The 15312-nt window shown below is 17.3% G+C and overlaps 2 protein-coding genes across 2 annotated transcripts, besides 9 other annotated features; one reads left to right on the forward strand and one right to left on the reverse strand. All coding sequences in view use genetic code 6, as the record gives it.

Annotated features, from left to right (window-relative positions):
- Positions 1 to 3944: 3944 nt before the first annotated feature.
- Positions 3945 to 3998: a microsatellite.
- Positions 3999 to 7943: 3945 nt separating this feature from the next.
- Positions 7944 to 7977: a microsatellite.
- Positions 7978 to 8014: 37 nt separating this feature from the next.
- Positions 8015 to 8053: a microsatellite.
- Positions 8054 to 8072: 19 nt separating this feature from the next.
- On the forward strand, positions 8073 to 11124 carry IMG5_147360 (hypothetical protein; the record flags this gene model as incomplete). Its single annotated transcript, XM_004031043.1, has 3 exons — positions 8073 to 8652; positions 8771 to 10289; positions 10407 to 11124. The coding sequence occupies 3 exons, from the start codon at positions 8073 to 8075 to the stop codon at positions 11122 to 11124; spliced, it is 2817 nt and encodes a 938-aa protein (XP_004031091.1).
- A 275-nt stretch (positions 11125 to 11399) lies between these two features.
- Positions 11400 to 12964, reverse strand: IMG5_147370 (myotubularin-related protein 2, putative; the record flags this gene model as incomplete). The annotated part of the gene is made up of 2 exons (XM_004031044.1): positions 11400 to 12580; positions 12650 to 12964. Coding segments are annotated over 2 exons (1496 nt in total), but the record flags the coding sequence as incomplete, so codon positions are not given.
- A 1625-nt stretch (positions 12965 to 14589) lies between these two features.
- Positions 14590 to 14705: a microsatellite.
- Positions 14591 to 14708: a microsatellite.
- Positions 14595 to 14636: a microsatellite.
- A 231-nt stretch (positions 14709 to 14939) lies between the features above and the next one.
- Positions 14940 to 14999: a microsatellite.
- Positions 14940 to 15009: a microsatellite.
- Positions 15010 to 15134: 125 nt separating this feature from the next.
- Positions 15135 to 15264: a microsatellite.
- The last annotated feature ends 48 nt before the right edge of the window (positions 15265 to 15312 follow it).

The following is a 15312-nucleotide window of genomic DNA, read 5'->3' on the forward strand; positions in this document are numbered from 1 at the left end:
CTTCATGTGATTTATGCGATCCTGGATTTTTTTATAATGATTCTTAATGCATTAATTCATGCCCAGGAAGAAAATTTGAAAATGCATTATCTAGAACTTGTGATGATTGCAAAAATAGATGTGCAAGTTGTTCTGATGCGATTAATTGTGATTCTTGCTTTGAGAATAGAGTTTCTTAATAATGTATTTGTCCTTAATATTCCTATGATCCTAATGGCTTCGATTAAGCCTGTATTATATGTTCTACTTTTTCAACTGGATGTGCTACATGCAGTGCAACGGAATGTCTTACATGCATAGCCCCTTAATATTTTTAATTAAACTAAAATAAATAATGTGATTCATGCTTAAATATAATGACTAAAATATATTTTAGTGATGATTTTTTGACTTTAATTATAGATTTTGATTATTATTATACTGATTTATAAATTCAACTTATCCTCTCTGATTCATAATTCTAAAATTATTCTTAATAATTATAATTTACTTATTAGCTTTGTATAGAAACTTTAGATTAAACTTCCATTACTTCTAAATTATAAGGAAACATTTTATGTTCTTTTAACAAACCTTAAAAAACGCTTACAATTAAACTTGATGATGTAAGTACAATTAATAAGGATGATATAGTTAAAATAAAGCCTGGGGTATTCAAACTAATAAATAGTGGATTTGTTTGCGCTGGTTTTCTTTAATAAATAACTGGAAAAGTAACTTTAGACACAAATCTAGTTATATAATTAACTTAAATAACCCCTATTTCTATATGTTATTAAACATAAATAACAATATCAAGTATTTCTAATCATGGTAATAAATAATTAAAATAAATTACTTGGTCACTCATTTCTTCTAATGTATATACGGCGGATGAAATAGCTTAAATAAATACTTAAATCTAATAATAAAATAACTAATTATTTTTATAATTATAACCTTTATAATTGAAAAAACAAGGATAATACTAGTTCTAAGTAGATGTAATTTCATATTTTAACCAAATAGGTACTGCCAATATAATAATTTAAACTTTGCCAGATACATCAATATATATAAGAGTAAAAACAAATCCAAATTAAATATAAAGAAGTAATTTAGTAAATATAAATGTTTATTTCAATCTTTTTTAATGTGAAGATGATGGAGAAACATCTTATCAATAAACAGATGCTTATCAAGTATAAATCAAATAGAATGACAATTTAACTGAATAATTAAGCATTGATTCCACATAAATACTTTAAGAAACATAATTTTAATTTTAAATTTAACCTTTTATTATGAAAGTAAAAACAACATATAATATATAAATTACTGTTTCTTTAAAATCTGATCCTACTATTACTGAATAAATAGTGTTCCCAATATAAGTTCTTGCTCCTCCTTTGGTTTATGTTTTAGGAGGAAATAGATAATAATATTTTTTTTAAAGTTTTAATCTCGAAGGAAAAGTAGATGATCCTAATTTATCCTCTAATGAAAAAAATACATTAAAGGAAAGTAATTATGGAATAAATTTAAAATGGTAATGTATTAGTTTAAGTACTGGTGATGATTGTAGAGATTCATAAAATAATTTAATTATTTCTGATGTGACATAAAATTTATAAATTACCATATAATAAAAAATATTATAACCTTTTTAATAATATTAATTTATACTTTCAGGAACAAAAGATGGAATAACTGTTTTTGACTAAATTATAATATCAATAATTGATTATGAAGTTCCTTTTGTTTAATCTTATATTTCTATAAATAACTCTTAAAATAGAATCAATTTAAATTAAGAAATATTTACTTAATTTGATTGTCAAGAGGTTACAAACGTTGATAACTTAATAATTACAGGAGTTATTTTTTATCAGAATTAACAAAAGAATATAATAACATTAGGTTATAATTAATTTATATTTTAAGTTTGGGAATTATTCTTTGACTTTTTAGATTAAAAGTAAAATGAATTTGAATTAAAATTTTCAATTAGAAACATAAATTATATAGTACCTACATTAATATCTTATACTTTATATGCTAACATACCTCCTTAATAGTGTATTTTTGATTAAACTACAGATTATAAAGTTAGAAATCTTTAAGACAAAATAACTCTTTAAATAAATGAATGTAATGATGCTGATTAACCTCTATCTTATTCTTTCTATTTTTATAAAAATTAAGAATAATATGATAATGAAATATTGAATGCTTAATAACATATTAATAGAAATTTATTATCAGATTTCTCGCCAAACAACAATATTAAAACTGTTCTTCCTTTTGGTGTTTCTTTAATTATGGGTGTAATATAAGATTCAAAAGGAGGAATAAGAAATATAACTTAATAAATTACAGTAAGCTAATATGATTAAGATAGTTCTTCATATTATACGTTTGTAAATAGTTGGCTTGTTTAAACTAAATAAAACTTATAAAATGAAAATAAAGTAATTTAGTATAATATGATTATTTAAGATATTATTAATCATAAAAATATCCTATAATTGCAAAAAAATACTTACTTTATATAATTATATATCAATATTTTAAACGAGATACAGAATTTGTAAATATTTTTTTATAATAAGCATGACTCTTTTAAATATTTTTTATAGACATAAATAACATTAAATTAAATATTTAATAACTTTCTCAATTAAATCGTATCAACATTAGGATTTAATCAAATCTAATAATTTATTAATTTTGTTTAATAAATAATAATTGATTAACAAGTTTCTGACACAAAATAATATATGAATTATTTTTAATCAACACAAGTTCTTATATTATAAGCATAAATAATTTAAAATATTCAATAAGTTGATAGAAATTCATTTAATCATTAATAAAACTCAGAAATAGATATATAATATACATAAATATTGAAAAAGATATCATAAACTTTGAATATGAATATGATTTAAAACTAAAATCCTATAAAAGTTTTAAATATAATAACTTCTCAAACTACAACATTTAAAATTTTAAAAGAAAATTATTTGATACTAATTTCAGATGCATACAAAGATGGTATAAATATAGACTAGAATTAAGAAACTCTAACATACTAAGTAAATTATTTAGAATATCCTTCTTCTGTTATTAAATATGATAAAAATTTTCCTTACCCAAACAATCATCCTTTTATCATAAATGAAAAGGAAATAACTTATGTTTCTAATTAATAATAAATAAATATTAAAATTCCTTTATTCAATATTTACAATTTACCTTAAGCAATAGATAATGAAAGTGATTACGTTTGTATATAAAATATTTAAGACTAATGGATTACTTAAGATTGCTTACTTTTATATTATACTAATGACTAAAATCAAATTTAATAATTGATATGCTAATGTAAAACCCAAGGCAAATAAACTCTTGTTAATGATATAAATTAAATATTTAAAAAACCAATTCATTTGAAAAATTGGTATCTTTATGCTTCCTTGTGGACTTTAGTTATTACTACTATAATTTATATGATGCAAGTTATATATTTACAATAAATTGATAAAATAGAATAAATTTAAATGGAATAAACCACGATAAAAAGAAATTAAATTAAAGATATTATTTTTAATTAAGATATTAATGACGAATAAAGAAATAAATAATTAGCTAATATTTTAAGAAACAATGGATAAATTATGAAAACAGACCCATATCATTAAAAAACTCCCAATTCAAAATAAAGTATATTTACAAAAAAATATTATTTTAATAGTATATATTTTTATTAATTTAATTTTTCATAGATTTTTAGATTATATTTTAAATAAATAAATAATTTAGTTAGTGTAATAAATAATTTGAAACTCCTGTTTAAATTTAATCTTAAAATACAACTATAAAAAGTATATATCAAAAAGGTGAATATTCAAAAAATTTATTAGAGAATCAATAATAGAAATAATTAGAATAGTCTTAAATGAAAATATAATAAATAGAAGTAAATAAGTAATATAATAAATTAGTAAAAAGAAATAAAAGACGTATTAATATGTAAATATCTCAAAATTAATTAAAATTAGATGATTAATTGATACAATAAATTAATATACAAGATATAACTTAAAATAATAAATGTGATTTAGAAAATAATGGCTAAGAAAATGGTATATAATCTCAAAATAACTAGTCTAAACTTTAAGATGCAGAAATATCTATAACTAAACCTAAAAATAATGATTTGATTAAAAGAAAAAAACATTAAGTTAGTTTAAATCAATTATAGAATATAGAAAGCTATTTAAATAAATATGTAAAAAAAGACTAAAACTGTGGAACTAAATAAAAGGATTGTTTAAAATAAGATTAAAAAGAAGAAGAAAAAAATGATTAATCACAAAACTTATAACTATAAAAAGTATTACCTAATGAAATTAAAAAATAAAATATAATTTTTGAAAAGAAAAACAAAATTTATAATTTAAATTAATTAAATGAATTTTGTATTTAGTAAAACCTTTAGTATAAAAGTAGATGTTTTTAACTTATTAGTTTACATGAATTAATTTAAATATTTACTTTCTTTAATTAATTTTTAAGCAGAACCTTTAGAATAACTTTATAATATGTAAAATATGTAATCCTTATTACTGTTAATTCTATTATATTTAATGATTTAAATTTTAAATAAAATATGATTGATAATCTATTTCTATTATTAGCTATCAATTTATTTATTATTTTAATAGAAGATATATATAAAATTAATTATAGCATATTGAAATATTTTATATATTTCTTTTTCTTTTCTATAATCATAATTTGTTATTACTATGTTTGTATTAGTATTTAAAAAAATTTTATATTAAATATAATAATTGGCTACCTTTTTATTTTATAGTATTGTTTTTTGATATTTTTATTTATTAAATTGCTTCTGCATTTATTAAATATATGTTAATTCTTTAAGTGATTTCTTATAAAATTAATAAATAATTCTCTTGGATAAAAATGAAATTATTTAGTATTTTAAATTTAGAAAATTATATAATGAATATGTTTAAAAAAAGATATTAAAATTATTATATTTGACTAGTTTTTTGTTTTTAATTTTTTAAATATTTTTTTTAAATTAATTTTATGAAAAATAGAATATTATTACTTCAAAGATAATTAATAATATTTTTTTTATTTATTATTAATTTATTTCAATTAATTCTTGAAAAAAATAGTTTTAATTTATTATTAAAGATTTATAATCTAAATTTTTAAATTTATTACAATTTAATTTATTAAAAGAAAATTAAATAAAATGATTAATTTAAAATCTCTCATTAAATTTTAATTTTTTATTAAAATTGTTTATTAAAAAATATTAAAAATCATAAATTATTTATTATTTAATTTATTATAAAAATCTTTTAATATTTATTTTATTTATAAAATAATAAAAATAAATTCAAAGTTTTTTTTTTTAATTATATAAATACAAATAATACAAGTAATTATAATACTAATTATATTTAGAAGTTTTATATTTTTCTTTTCTTTTTTTATTTAATTTTCAATTTTAATTTATTTAAGGTTTTTATATAATAATTTAATTATTTTATTCTTAAATATTAATTTCTTTTAATTATTAACTAAAATCAAAAATATTAAAATCTTCTTGATTTAATTGAATTTAATATTTTATTTAATTTATAATTTCTTTCTATGAAAAATTAAGTTATATTATTAGATAATTATAATAAAAATTACTTCTTTTTATATACTAATCTTTTCATTTTATATTTATTTAAGTTATAGAATAATTTACAATTATTAACTTCCTAAAGTTTTTCTTTTTCGCGTAAGTTTTTTTTCGAAGATTCCAATTTCTCCTTTGCTGCTTTTATTTTTTCAAAAGTATTTTATAAATCATTATTTTATATTTATAAACTATTCTTTAAAGAATTTACTCTTTTTTATTTTTTATTTTTTTTAAAAATAAAAAGAATAAATATATATATATATATATATTTATAAAAAATAATTAATACTGATTTAGTAATCTCATATTTTATAATTTTAAGTATTAATTTTAATTTTCAATAAAATGAATTTATTTTTACAATTTTTAAAACTTTAAATCATATTATTATTAATCAAAAAAGCTTTAATATCCTTAATCATTTTCTTTAAATTCTAAGAAATTGTCTTATCCTTTTAGTGTTTAAAGATTAAGTTTAGGCATATCCCTATTTTTGATATATTATTTTTTTTCTTTTTAATGATTCATTTGAATATTATTATTAATTTAAACAATATCAATAAGTTCTAAACTATTATTAACCTCATCAAAATTATCATTAATGTAATTTTAAATTTTGTTTTTCTCATCTTCATAATCATTTTCCTATTCATTTTCTAAATTATTATTGAAAGACATTTCTTTTTTCTAAAAAGCCTATTATTATTTTTTAGTTATGTTTACGTTTTTTTTCTTATGACTGGAATAATACATAAATCTTGAAGTTGGCTTATTTTCTAAAGTATCCAAAAAATTTATCATTTATTAAGGATCATCCTCTATTTTATTTATGCAACTTATATTATTTATTTCTTAATTAAATATAAGATCTTAATTTCCGTTAATATTATTATTTTTGAATTCACTTTATTCATTAATTAAAGTTAAATTACTTATTGTATTATTAAAAGGTTTTTATAAAGGTAAACTGGTAACTTATTCTAAAGATTATTATAGTTAATAATTATTTAATGTAAAATGAGTTATATATTCATCTTTTTATTATTTTTATTTGTTTATTATTTCTTAAAGAATAATATTATTATTTTTCTCGAGAATATAATTATTATTATTTTTAGTGTTTTTCTATAATTAATGGATAAAATTTTATAATATAGTGAATTCTAAATTTTTTTATGTTTCAAAGTTATTAATTTATTATTATTAGTCATATATTTTCTCATTTAATTATTAAACTTAAGTATTTTTAAAAATTTGCTTTTTAAATTATTTACCTTTTTCTGAATTTGATCTTAATTTTAAATAAATAATTTTATTTTTTTCATCCCTAAAAAATCTTGTATTTCTTTCCTTTAATTCTAATACTTATTCTATTTATTCTTTTTATCCTTACCCATAATATGAAGTTGTTAAAATGTCATAGAATTCATTAAATAGATCGCTTTTTATTATATCTTATGCATTTTTAGATTTAAGCTAAACTTCTACAAATTATCTTTTAAACGTTTTTATATATTCAGCTAGAAATTTTTTTTATTCATCAAAAGTTATTTATTCTGATTTTAAATTTATTTAACTTTATTCTAAATCTAAAATTCTTTGTAAATACTCCTCTTTTTCTTCCTATAAAGTTTATATTATATTATTTAAGTTTCTTATTTCTGTAGTTATATAATTTTCCTATTTTAATAAAATTATAAGCAAATAATTAAATAAAAAGTACATTTTTTTATCTGTCTATTAATGAATCAAATTAGAATTTTTTATCATTTCTTCTTTCTGAAAAAGTGTTTATTTGAGTTGATAAATCATCAAAAAGAATATTATGTTATTTATTTGTATCTTATTTTATATCTTTTATATTTATGTTCATAAGAAAAGTAAATTTAGAAAAAAAAATAAAAAAATACCATAATATTCTGTTAAATATTTATCTTCATTATTTTTATTTTAAATAAATTAATTAATTGCATCATATAGTTATTTTTTAAGTTGATATTTTTCAATAATATTTTGATTGTTTGTATATCTATATATATATACTAGATTAACTAATTTGTCAATTTTCTGATTTATTTTTTGCATTTTATTAAAATCTAACTTTAACTATTATATTGTTAAATATTAAATTTTTAGTTTATTTTTTATTATAAAATTTTAAATTTAAATGCTAATGTTTTTATTAAAAAAATAATAAATATATATAAAAAAAATTATGTAATTCAAAAATAATTTTTTATTTTATTGAATTCTTTACTTTTATTCTTAAAAAAAATAAAAAATATTAGAGATTTATATTTAATAAAAAATAAAATTATTTAAAATAATAAATTATATAAATATATATAATATAGAAAATATGGAAACTAATCAATTTAATGAATCAGAATTCAAAAAATTTATATAATAAGTAAAATTCGAATTATAATCATTATGCCAAGGCGTTGATATACAAAAAAATACTGAAAAAATAATTGAATATTATATATCAGCCCCAAATCGTTTGACAAAATTATTATGTTATTCTTTATTAAAAAGTCTCCCAAACATAGATTTATAATAAATATTTTCCTCAATATCATAAGATTTAATAAGTAAAGATAACGAAATATAATTAAATACTATGAAACTGATGTATATGATGGGCCATTAATAAGCTTTAGAAATATTAAAAAATAATGAAAAATAATTTTTCGAAATATTAAAAAATAGCGAATTTCATTTCGAAAGAATCGCAATATTGCACAGTTTTTTAATAAAAGCTTATATAAAAAACTTTTCATCAGAAGATAATTGTATAGAATAAATACATTAAATATATATAGCTATTGCCGAATAAATATTTGAAGTAAACCGTGATATAACAAGAAACTCAATTGAAGTATTTTTATATATAAATAGTAAAATAAAATCATTATTTTATTTTTAATAAAAAAAAGGTTTTCATAAGTTTGTTTAATTAATATTTTATGAATTGCACTGATTTTAATTCAATTGATTTTTATTTTGATGGAAACGGACAAGTATAAGAAATTTTAAGACCATTAATAATACGAGTTACTAATTATTTAATGCAAAGAATAGAAAGTTTAATAAATAAAGTAATAGGCTACGAAATTCGCCTTCGATCGCATTTAATAAAACTTCCAGTTTTTTTAATTGAAATAATCGTCTCATTTTCCAAAACATACTCTCATTATACATACACTAATAGTTATTTTAATATAACAGAGGAAGATTTAATTATAAAAAACAAATATGAACAAAATATATCCTTAAATTCTATTTATACATAGCTTTTGGAAAAAAATCTTCTAGAAGATTTATTAAAAAGTACTTTTGAATAAGATGTATTAATTAATTCTTACACTAGTTTTTTCCGTTTATTATTCTTAGGCGAAAAATTATTCCTTTCATATCATAAAAGATGTAATTTAATATGGGAAATATTCAGTAACTTCGTAAAGGTGATAAATAAAAGTTCATATAAAAAAGAATATAATATAATATTAATAAATATGTCGTTACTTGCATTAAAAACATAAAATACACATAAAATAGCAATTTCAATGAAAATACTAGAAATAGTTTCTTCTGCTGGTTCTTTATCAAATTAATACTCACGTTTTTTTTTAATGAAAATATGTTTTTATAATTTAATTTCAGCCTCAGTTTTTTTACTTTAGTAAAATAAACAAAGTTGCATTTTTTCACTTTTTAATTAAAAATGGTTTTATTAGAAACTCTAAAGTGATGACGAAAATAATCAAAAAATCGACTAATAATAAATTAAAGAAGAGCTTTTGATTTCTTTAATTGTTTCAGCCTTATATTTTAGATTAGAAAATCCTTAAAAAATCCATTAATAAGCTTAATAATAAGTTTTTTTGGAAATACTTGATATATCTTATAGAATTATAAATTGGAAATATTAAATAAAACAATCCCCAAATGATACTTATAATAAAACAATTAACCTTTCAATTGATTTATATTTAGTTTTATTAGAAGAAAGCTTTGAGTCTTTAAACGTTTCATTTTTAGTTATTAGGCTAAATGAATTAATTAAAAGAATTAATTTAAGTGAAATCAATTTCTTTCCGAAAATAAAACTTCTTTATTTGATTTGTAAGAAATATTCAAGCTTATTACTAAATAATAATTTAGAACAAATCAATTATAATTTAATTATTTAAGATTTCCAAAATTTTTTAAATTAAAAATGTAGTTCTTCCATCTTTTTTGAAAAAGCCTCTTTTTAAGAAATAAATCGCTTTTTGACTTGTTTCGAGTATATTTTTAAAATTTTTTTTTTTTTCCAATTAAAATTCCCTCTTTTAAAAGAAATAATAATGAACTATCTTTTAAATTTTCGTTAATAACTTGACTAACTTCTTGTTTCTAAATAAAAACAGCTAATTTTCCAGCCTATAATAAATGCAATAATTGAACACACAAATTTACTCCAAAAATACATTTTAGAAGAAGAAGAGGAATAACTAAGTTTAAAAATAGACTCGAATCTAAAAATTTCTAGAGATTTTTTAGAAAACACAAACACAGAATTCGAAAAGAAGTAAAAATTTATAACTTTTGATCCTAAAGACTTATTATTTCTATCCTTTAATACATTCCATTAATAAATTTCTAAAAGGTCTTCCTTTTTTTTTTTCGTTTCTGATTTCCCAGAAAGTGAAAACCCGATGAAATATATTTCTTTTAACAATCTTTGCTAAACCTCTTAAAAAAATTCAGAAGATGAAAAATAAATGGAATTATCAAACGCCAATTTAAATTTATTCACAAATCCTATATTAATAACTGGGATAAACGATTTTATATAAATAATGACTTCTCACTCTATATTTCCTTACAAAAATCTACTTTCAATAAATTTAAGAATATTTAATTCTACTCAATTTAAATTAGATAATTTAAAAATCAAAATAATTCATTCAAACTCATTATCTCTTTTTCCCATTAATTCCTCAGCGAATCCTTCTGAAATTCTCATTGAAGAATTAAATCCAATTAATGTTAAAAATTTAAGTTTTTGTCTAAATGTTAATTAAGTAGAATCTTTATTTATTACTTTTGAAATTTAACTTCTGAATGATATAATTTTTAAAACAATACCTTATAAAGTACCTTTGATTCATTTTCTTATCCCAAATTATATTAATATTCTTAGTAAGAATTTATTCCTTTCTATTTATTCGAGTTTGCCTAGTCTTTATTAAACTAAAGCTTATTTATATGTAAAATTAAATAGACTTATCAAAATATTAAATTAATCATAATTTTCAGCTTTTGTTATAGAAGGAATGGATTTCTAAACAGCTTCTGAAGCTTTTTTTTCTTAAAAAAAAACGTTCTTTTGTAAAACGAAGATCATAACGATCAAAATGTGAATATTGGAATGCTCAGTTTTACATGGGATGGTGCTATTTTGGCAATTTTATTGAATGGGATTAATAATAAGAAAATAAGTTAGTAAAATGCTGTTATTTCTGTTGAAATAAAGAGCTCTTCGCAAAAAATAATGGATATTATTAAAAATGATATTGATGATTTTTTCGATTAATTATTTAAGTAAAATATTAGTATAATTATATGAAATTTTAATTTTTTTATATTTAAGAAATAAATAAATTATTTATATTTTTCTTTGCAAAAAAAATAAAAATCATTATTTTTTTTCTATAATTTCATATTCTTCTTAAAGTTAATTTTATTTTATCTTATTTGCAAATTTTTCCAATTCAGATTTATATTTTTAAATGTCATTAAAATTAAGATTTTATTAATCCAATATATTTTCGTAAATTTTAACAATTTCAATTAATTCTTTATTTTATTTCTTCATTCTTTCAAAATCTTCCAGTTATTTATTTTTCTACATAATTTCTTTACTTAGTCTTTAATTTTATTAAATTTATTAAGTATGCAATTCATAAATATTATCTCTTTTATTAAATATAAATATAAATAAATTAAAAATTTACTAATTAAATTTGCATTTATCCTGAAAAATATTATATTTGTCTAAAAGCTCTTTATGATAACAAAAAAAATACTATTCCCAAACTTTAAAATTATTAATAGAAATATCAACAATAAGAATATCATCAATTACTCCATTTAAATAAAAAGGATTTAAATATTTTTCTTTTTAATTATTTAAAAATACCCATAAAGAATCAGTTTCTTCAAAAACTTAATTATATTTCATTTATTGATAATTATTACAAAGAAAATTTCCAAACTTACAACTATACAAATGAAAAGCAATATCAACTAAAAAAATCTAATTAAATTCAAAAGAAAGTGGAAATTATAAAATAATTTAATGTACACAATCAAGAAATTAAATAAAAATAGGAGAAAACTCTCCTTCAATATTTTTCTATCCATGCCCTAATCTATGAAAAAATTGATGTCCGAAACAAATCCATTCTTTATCTACTAAACTCTAAAAACCTTTGATTGTTCTATAATACGGATCTATTAAAATTTAACTTAAGCTTACTAATTAAGCTGTTCTATCCCATCCATCTGAACAATGAACAACTACATTTATCCCTTAAATTAATGAATTAACTATTCTATTAATTCCACTAAAAATTCCTTATATATGCTCTAACCAACTTGTTAATTGTATATTGATTAGATACTGTTTCTAATCTATTTCTCTAGTTGCTTTTTACATTTCTATATATGAATATCTCATTTTATGTATATTATGAATTCCTAAAAATATTAATTAGCAATTATCATAATAATCTGTATTTTCGTAACCTTTCCCTTATACTCTATTTACAAGTGCATTTATTTAAGGTCTTGCATCATATATATGTACATTTATATCTAGTTTTTTTTTTTTTTTTAAAAAAAAAAAAATCCTTATATTTTTATAAATTATTATGATTCTTTTACTTTGTTTAGATGTTTAACCTATGTATTTAAATAATTATTCATCTTGTAAATTTCTAGACAATATTCCACTTAAGCATTAAGCACATCTCCATAGAGTAGTTATTTAATTATTCTTTTTAGTATTTTTAAATCCGTAAGATAATACTGGAATTCTTTATCTAGATCGAAATTATTTTATTGAAGTTATTTCTTCATCTTTTAGTCTTTTTGGTACAACAATCAAATTTGGATAACTATTACACAATTCTCCGTTTTCATTATCTAAAAATTTAAATAAATATTGCTTTTACTATTAATATTACAATTATAATTTTTCTTTTATATTATAATCCTTATCCTTATTATTTTATAAACTTTAACAATTATTTTAAGCATTACAATATTCTTAAATTATCTCGTTCTTATAAAATTATTTATTATTTTAATCAATAAATTAGATAAATTAGGATTCGTTTTTTTCACTATTATAACCTATTTATTAAATAATATTATAATATAAATTATAAATATTATTATCTGAATTACTATTATCGATTTTATTTTCGATTCGCATATTTAAATTATTATACTATTCTTATTAAATACTCTGAAAAGGCTCTATACAAATATCCATTCTTTTATATTCTTCCTAAATATTAAATTTCCATGTGTTTTCTTCATTTTCTTTATTTAATTAAAAACTCTTCTAAAAAAATGCAGGGAGTTAATTAATTTCTTTTTTAAATACAAATTCTATTATCTTACAATTTATTTTTAATGTTTATTCTATTTACTGTTTTTCAAAATAAAATTAAAATTCTCTTCCGTCTTTACAAAATATTTGAATATAATGCTATATGCTTGTATTTTTTTAATCTACTGCACGATTTAAGTTATATATAAACGTATAAAGAGTATAGTAAAAATCGATTGAATAAGCAAGATTCTGCAAATTTTCATTGCTTGGTAAAAAAACTAACTAAAATAATCAAATATATATAAAAATTTTTAAAATATTTTATATTTTTAAACTTAAAAATTTGTTAAAACTAATTTTCCTTCAATTGTTTTGTTTCCTTATTAAAGCCTCGTTTTTATTTAATCCTAATATAGTTCACCATATTCAATATTTTTTTCTTATAAACCTAAGTTTACTAGATAATCTTTTTACTATTTGAAAAAGTCTCTGTCCTTAAAAAAGGAATTATATTTTAATAAATTAAAAGTATATTTTAATAATTTTTTTTTATTTTATTTTTGTAATTTTTTTTTTTAAAAAAAAAAAAAATCAATAAAAAAAAAGGCAGTCATCTATTATTTCTTACCTTTTTTTTTGTTGATTGAGTTTTTTTTTTTAAAAAATACAGAAAAAATAAAAAAGCATAATAATATTTTTATTTTTTGTTACATTTTATATTAAAGAATCCATTTTTTTTATTTTTTTATTCTTTGATTATATATATAATACAGAATTAAAAATTTTTATATAATTATTTATGAGTAATGATATATATTAAATATTAATTAAACATATAAATAATTATTTTTTTATTTAATATATATATATACTAATTAATTTATTAATATAATATTTATAGTCAAAATTATCATATAAAAAAACAATAAAAAAAAAATGTAATAAGATTTTAAATCTTTTTATAATTTTGCAAAGCATTTGCCTTATGAATTAACACTTAACCAAAATTAAGAGAATTAATAAAGTAATAACAATAATAATAAGAAAAATAATCAAAAGAAGATAGAAGTAAATACAATTTAAGCACCAGAGAATATAAATGGTAAATCAATAAATGAATTAAAAGAAAGCCTTAAAAATAAAATCAAAGAAGCAAAATAAAAAACTAAATCGAGAAATCCAAATAAAATAAAAAAAGGAATTTAAAAACAAAGTGTAAAATCAGAAAAGAGCCAACAAAAAATTAAACAAAATCAGATACAGATAAAATAAAAATAATAAACAACTAAAATTAATAATAACTAAAAATAAAAAAATTAAAACTAAAATTAAAATAATGACAACAAGAAAAATATTAAAAATAAAATAAAAAAATAAAAATAATTTAAGCCAAAAAATAAATAAAAAAATAGAGCAGGTTTTGAAGGCTAAAGAAATAAGCCTTTTAAACACAGATGAAAAATAAAATAAAAATATTTAAACATATTTTTTATATATTTTATGTTATTTAATTTTTAAAATATATTTATTACAATTTAAACTTATTAAAAGAAAAAGAATAATAATATAGTATTTAAAAAAAATAAAATATTAAAATATGTATAATAATAATAAATATATATATATATATATATATATTATATATATATATATAAATTTATTTATATTATATATTTATTCATATGTGCATAAGCCATTAATATTATTTTTGATATTTTATATATAATATATTATAAAAATTTATCTATATTTTCATATTTTAGTAAATTTTTATATTAAATTATATAAATGTATTTTATCTATTTAATTATAATATATATATTTATATATATATAAATTTAAAATTTAAATAATTTATTAATATAAAAATTAATAATATATTTTATTTTTTATAATATTATATAATAATATAAATATGTATATATTATATAATTTAATATTTTTTATATATAAAATTATATTATATACATTATTATTTTTATATAAT

The sequence above is a fragment of the Ichthyophthirius multifiliis genome (assembly GCF_000220395.1).
Source record: "Ichthyophthirius multifiliis unplaced genomic scaffold scaff_1120509251138, whole genome shotgun sequence".
NCBI classification, from domain to species: domain Eukaryota; phylum Ciliophora; class Oligohymenophorea; order Hymenostomatida; genus Ichthyophthirius; species Ichthyophthirius multifiliis.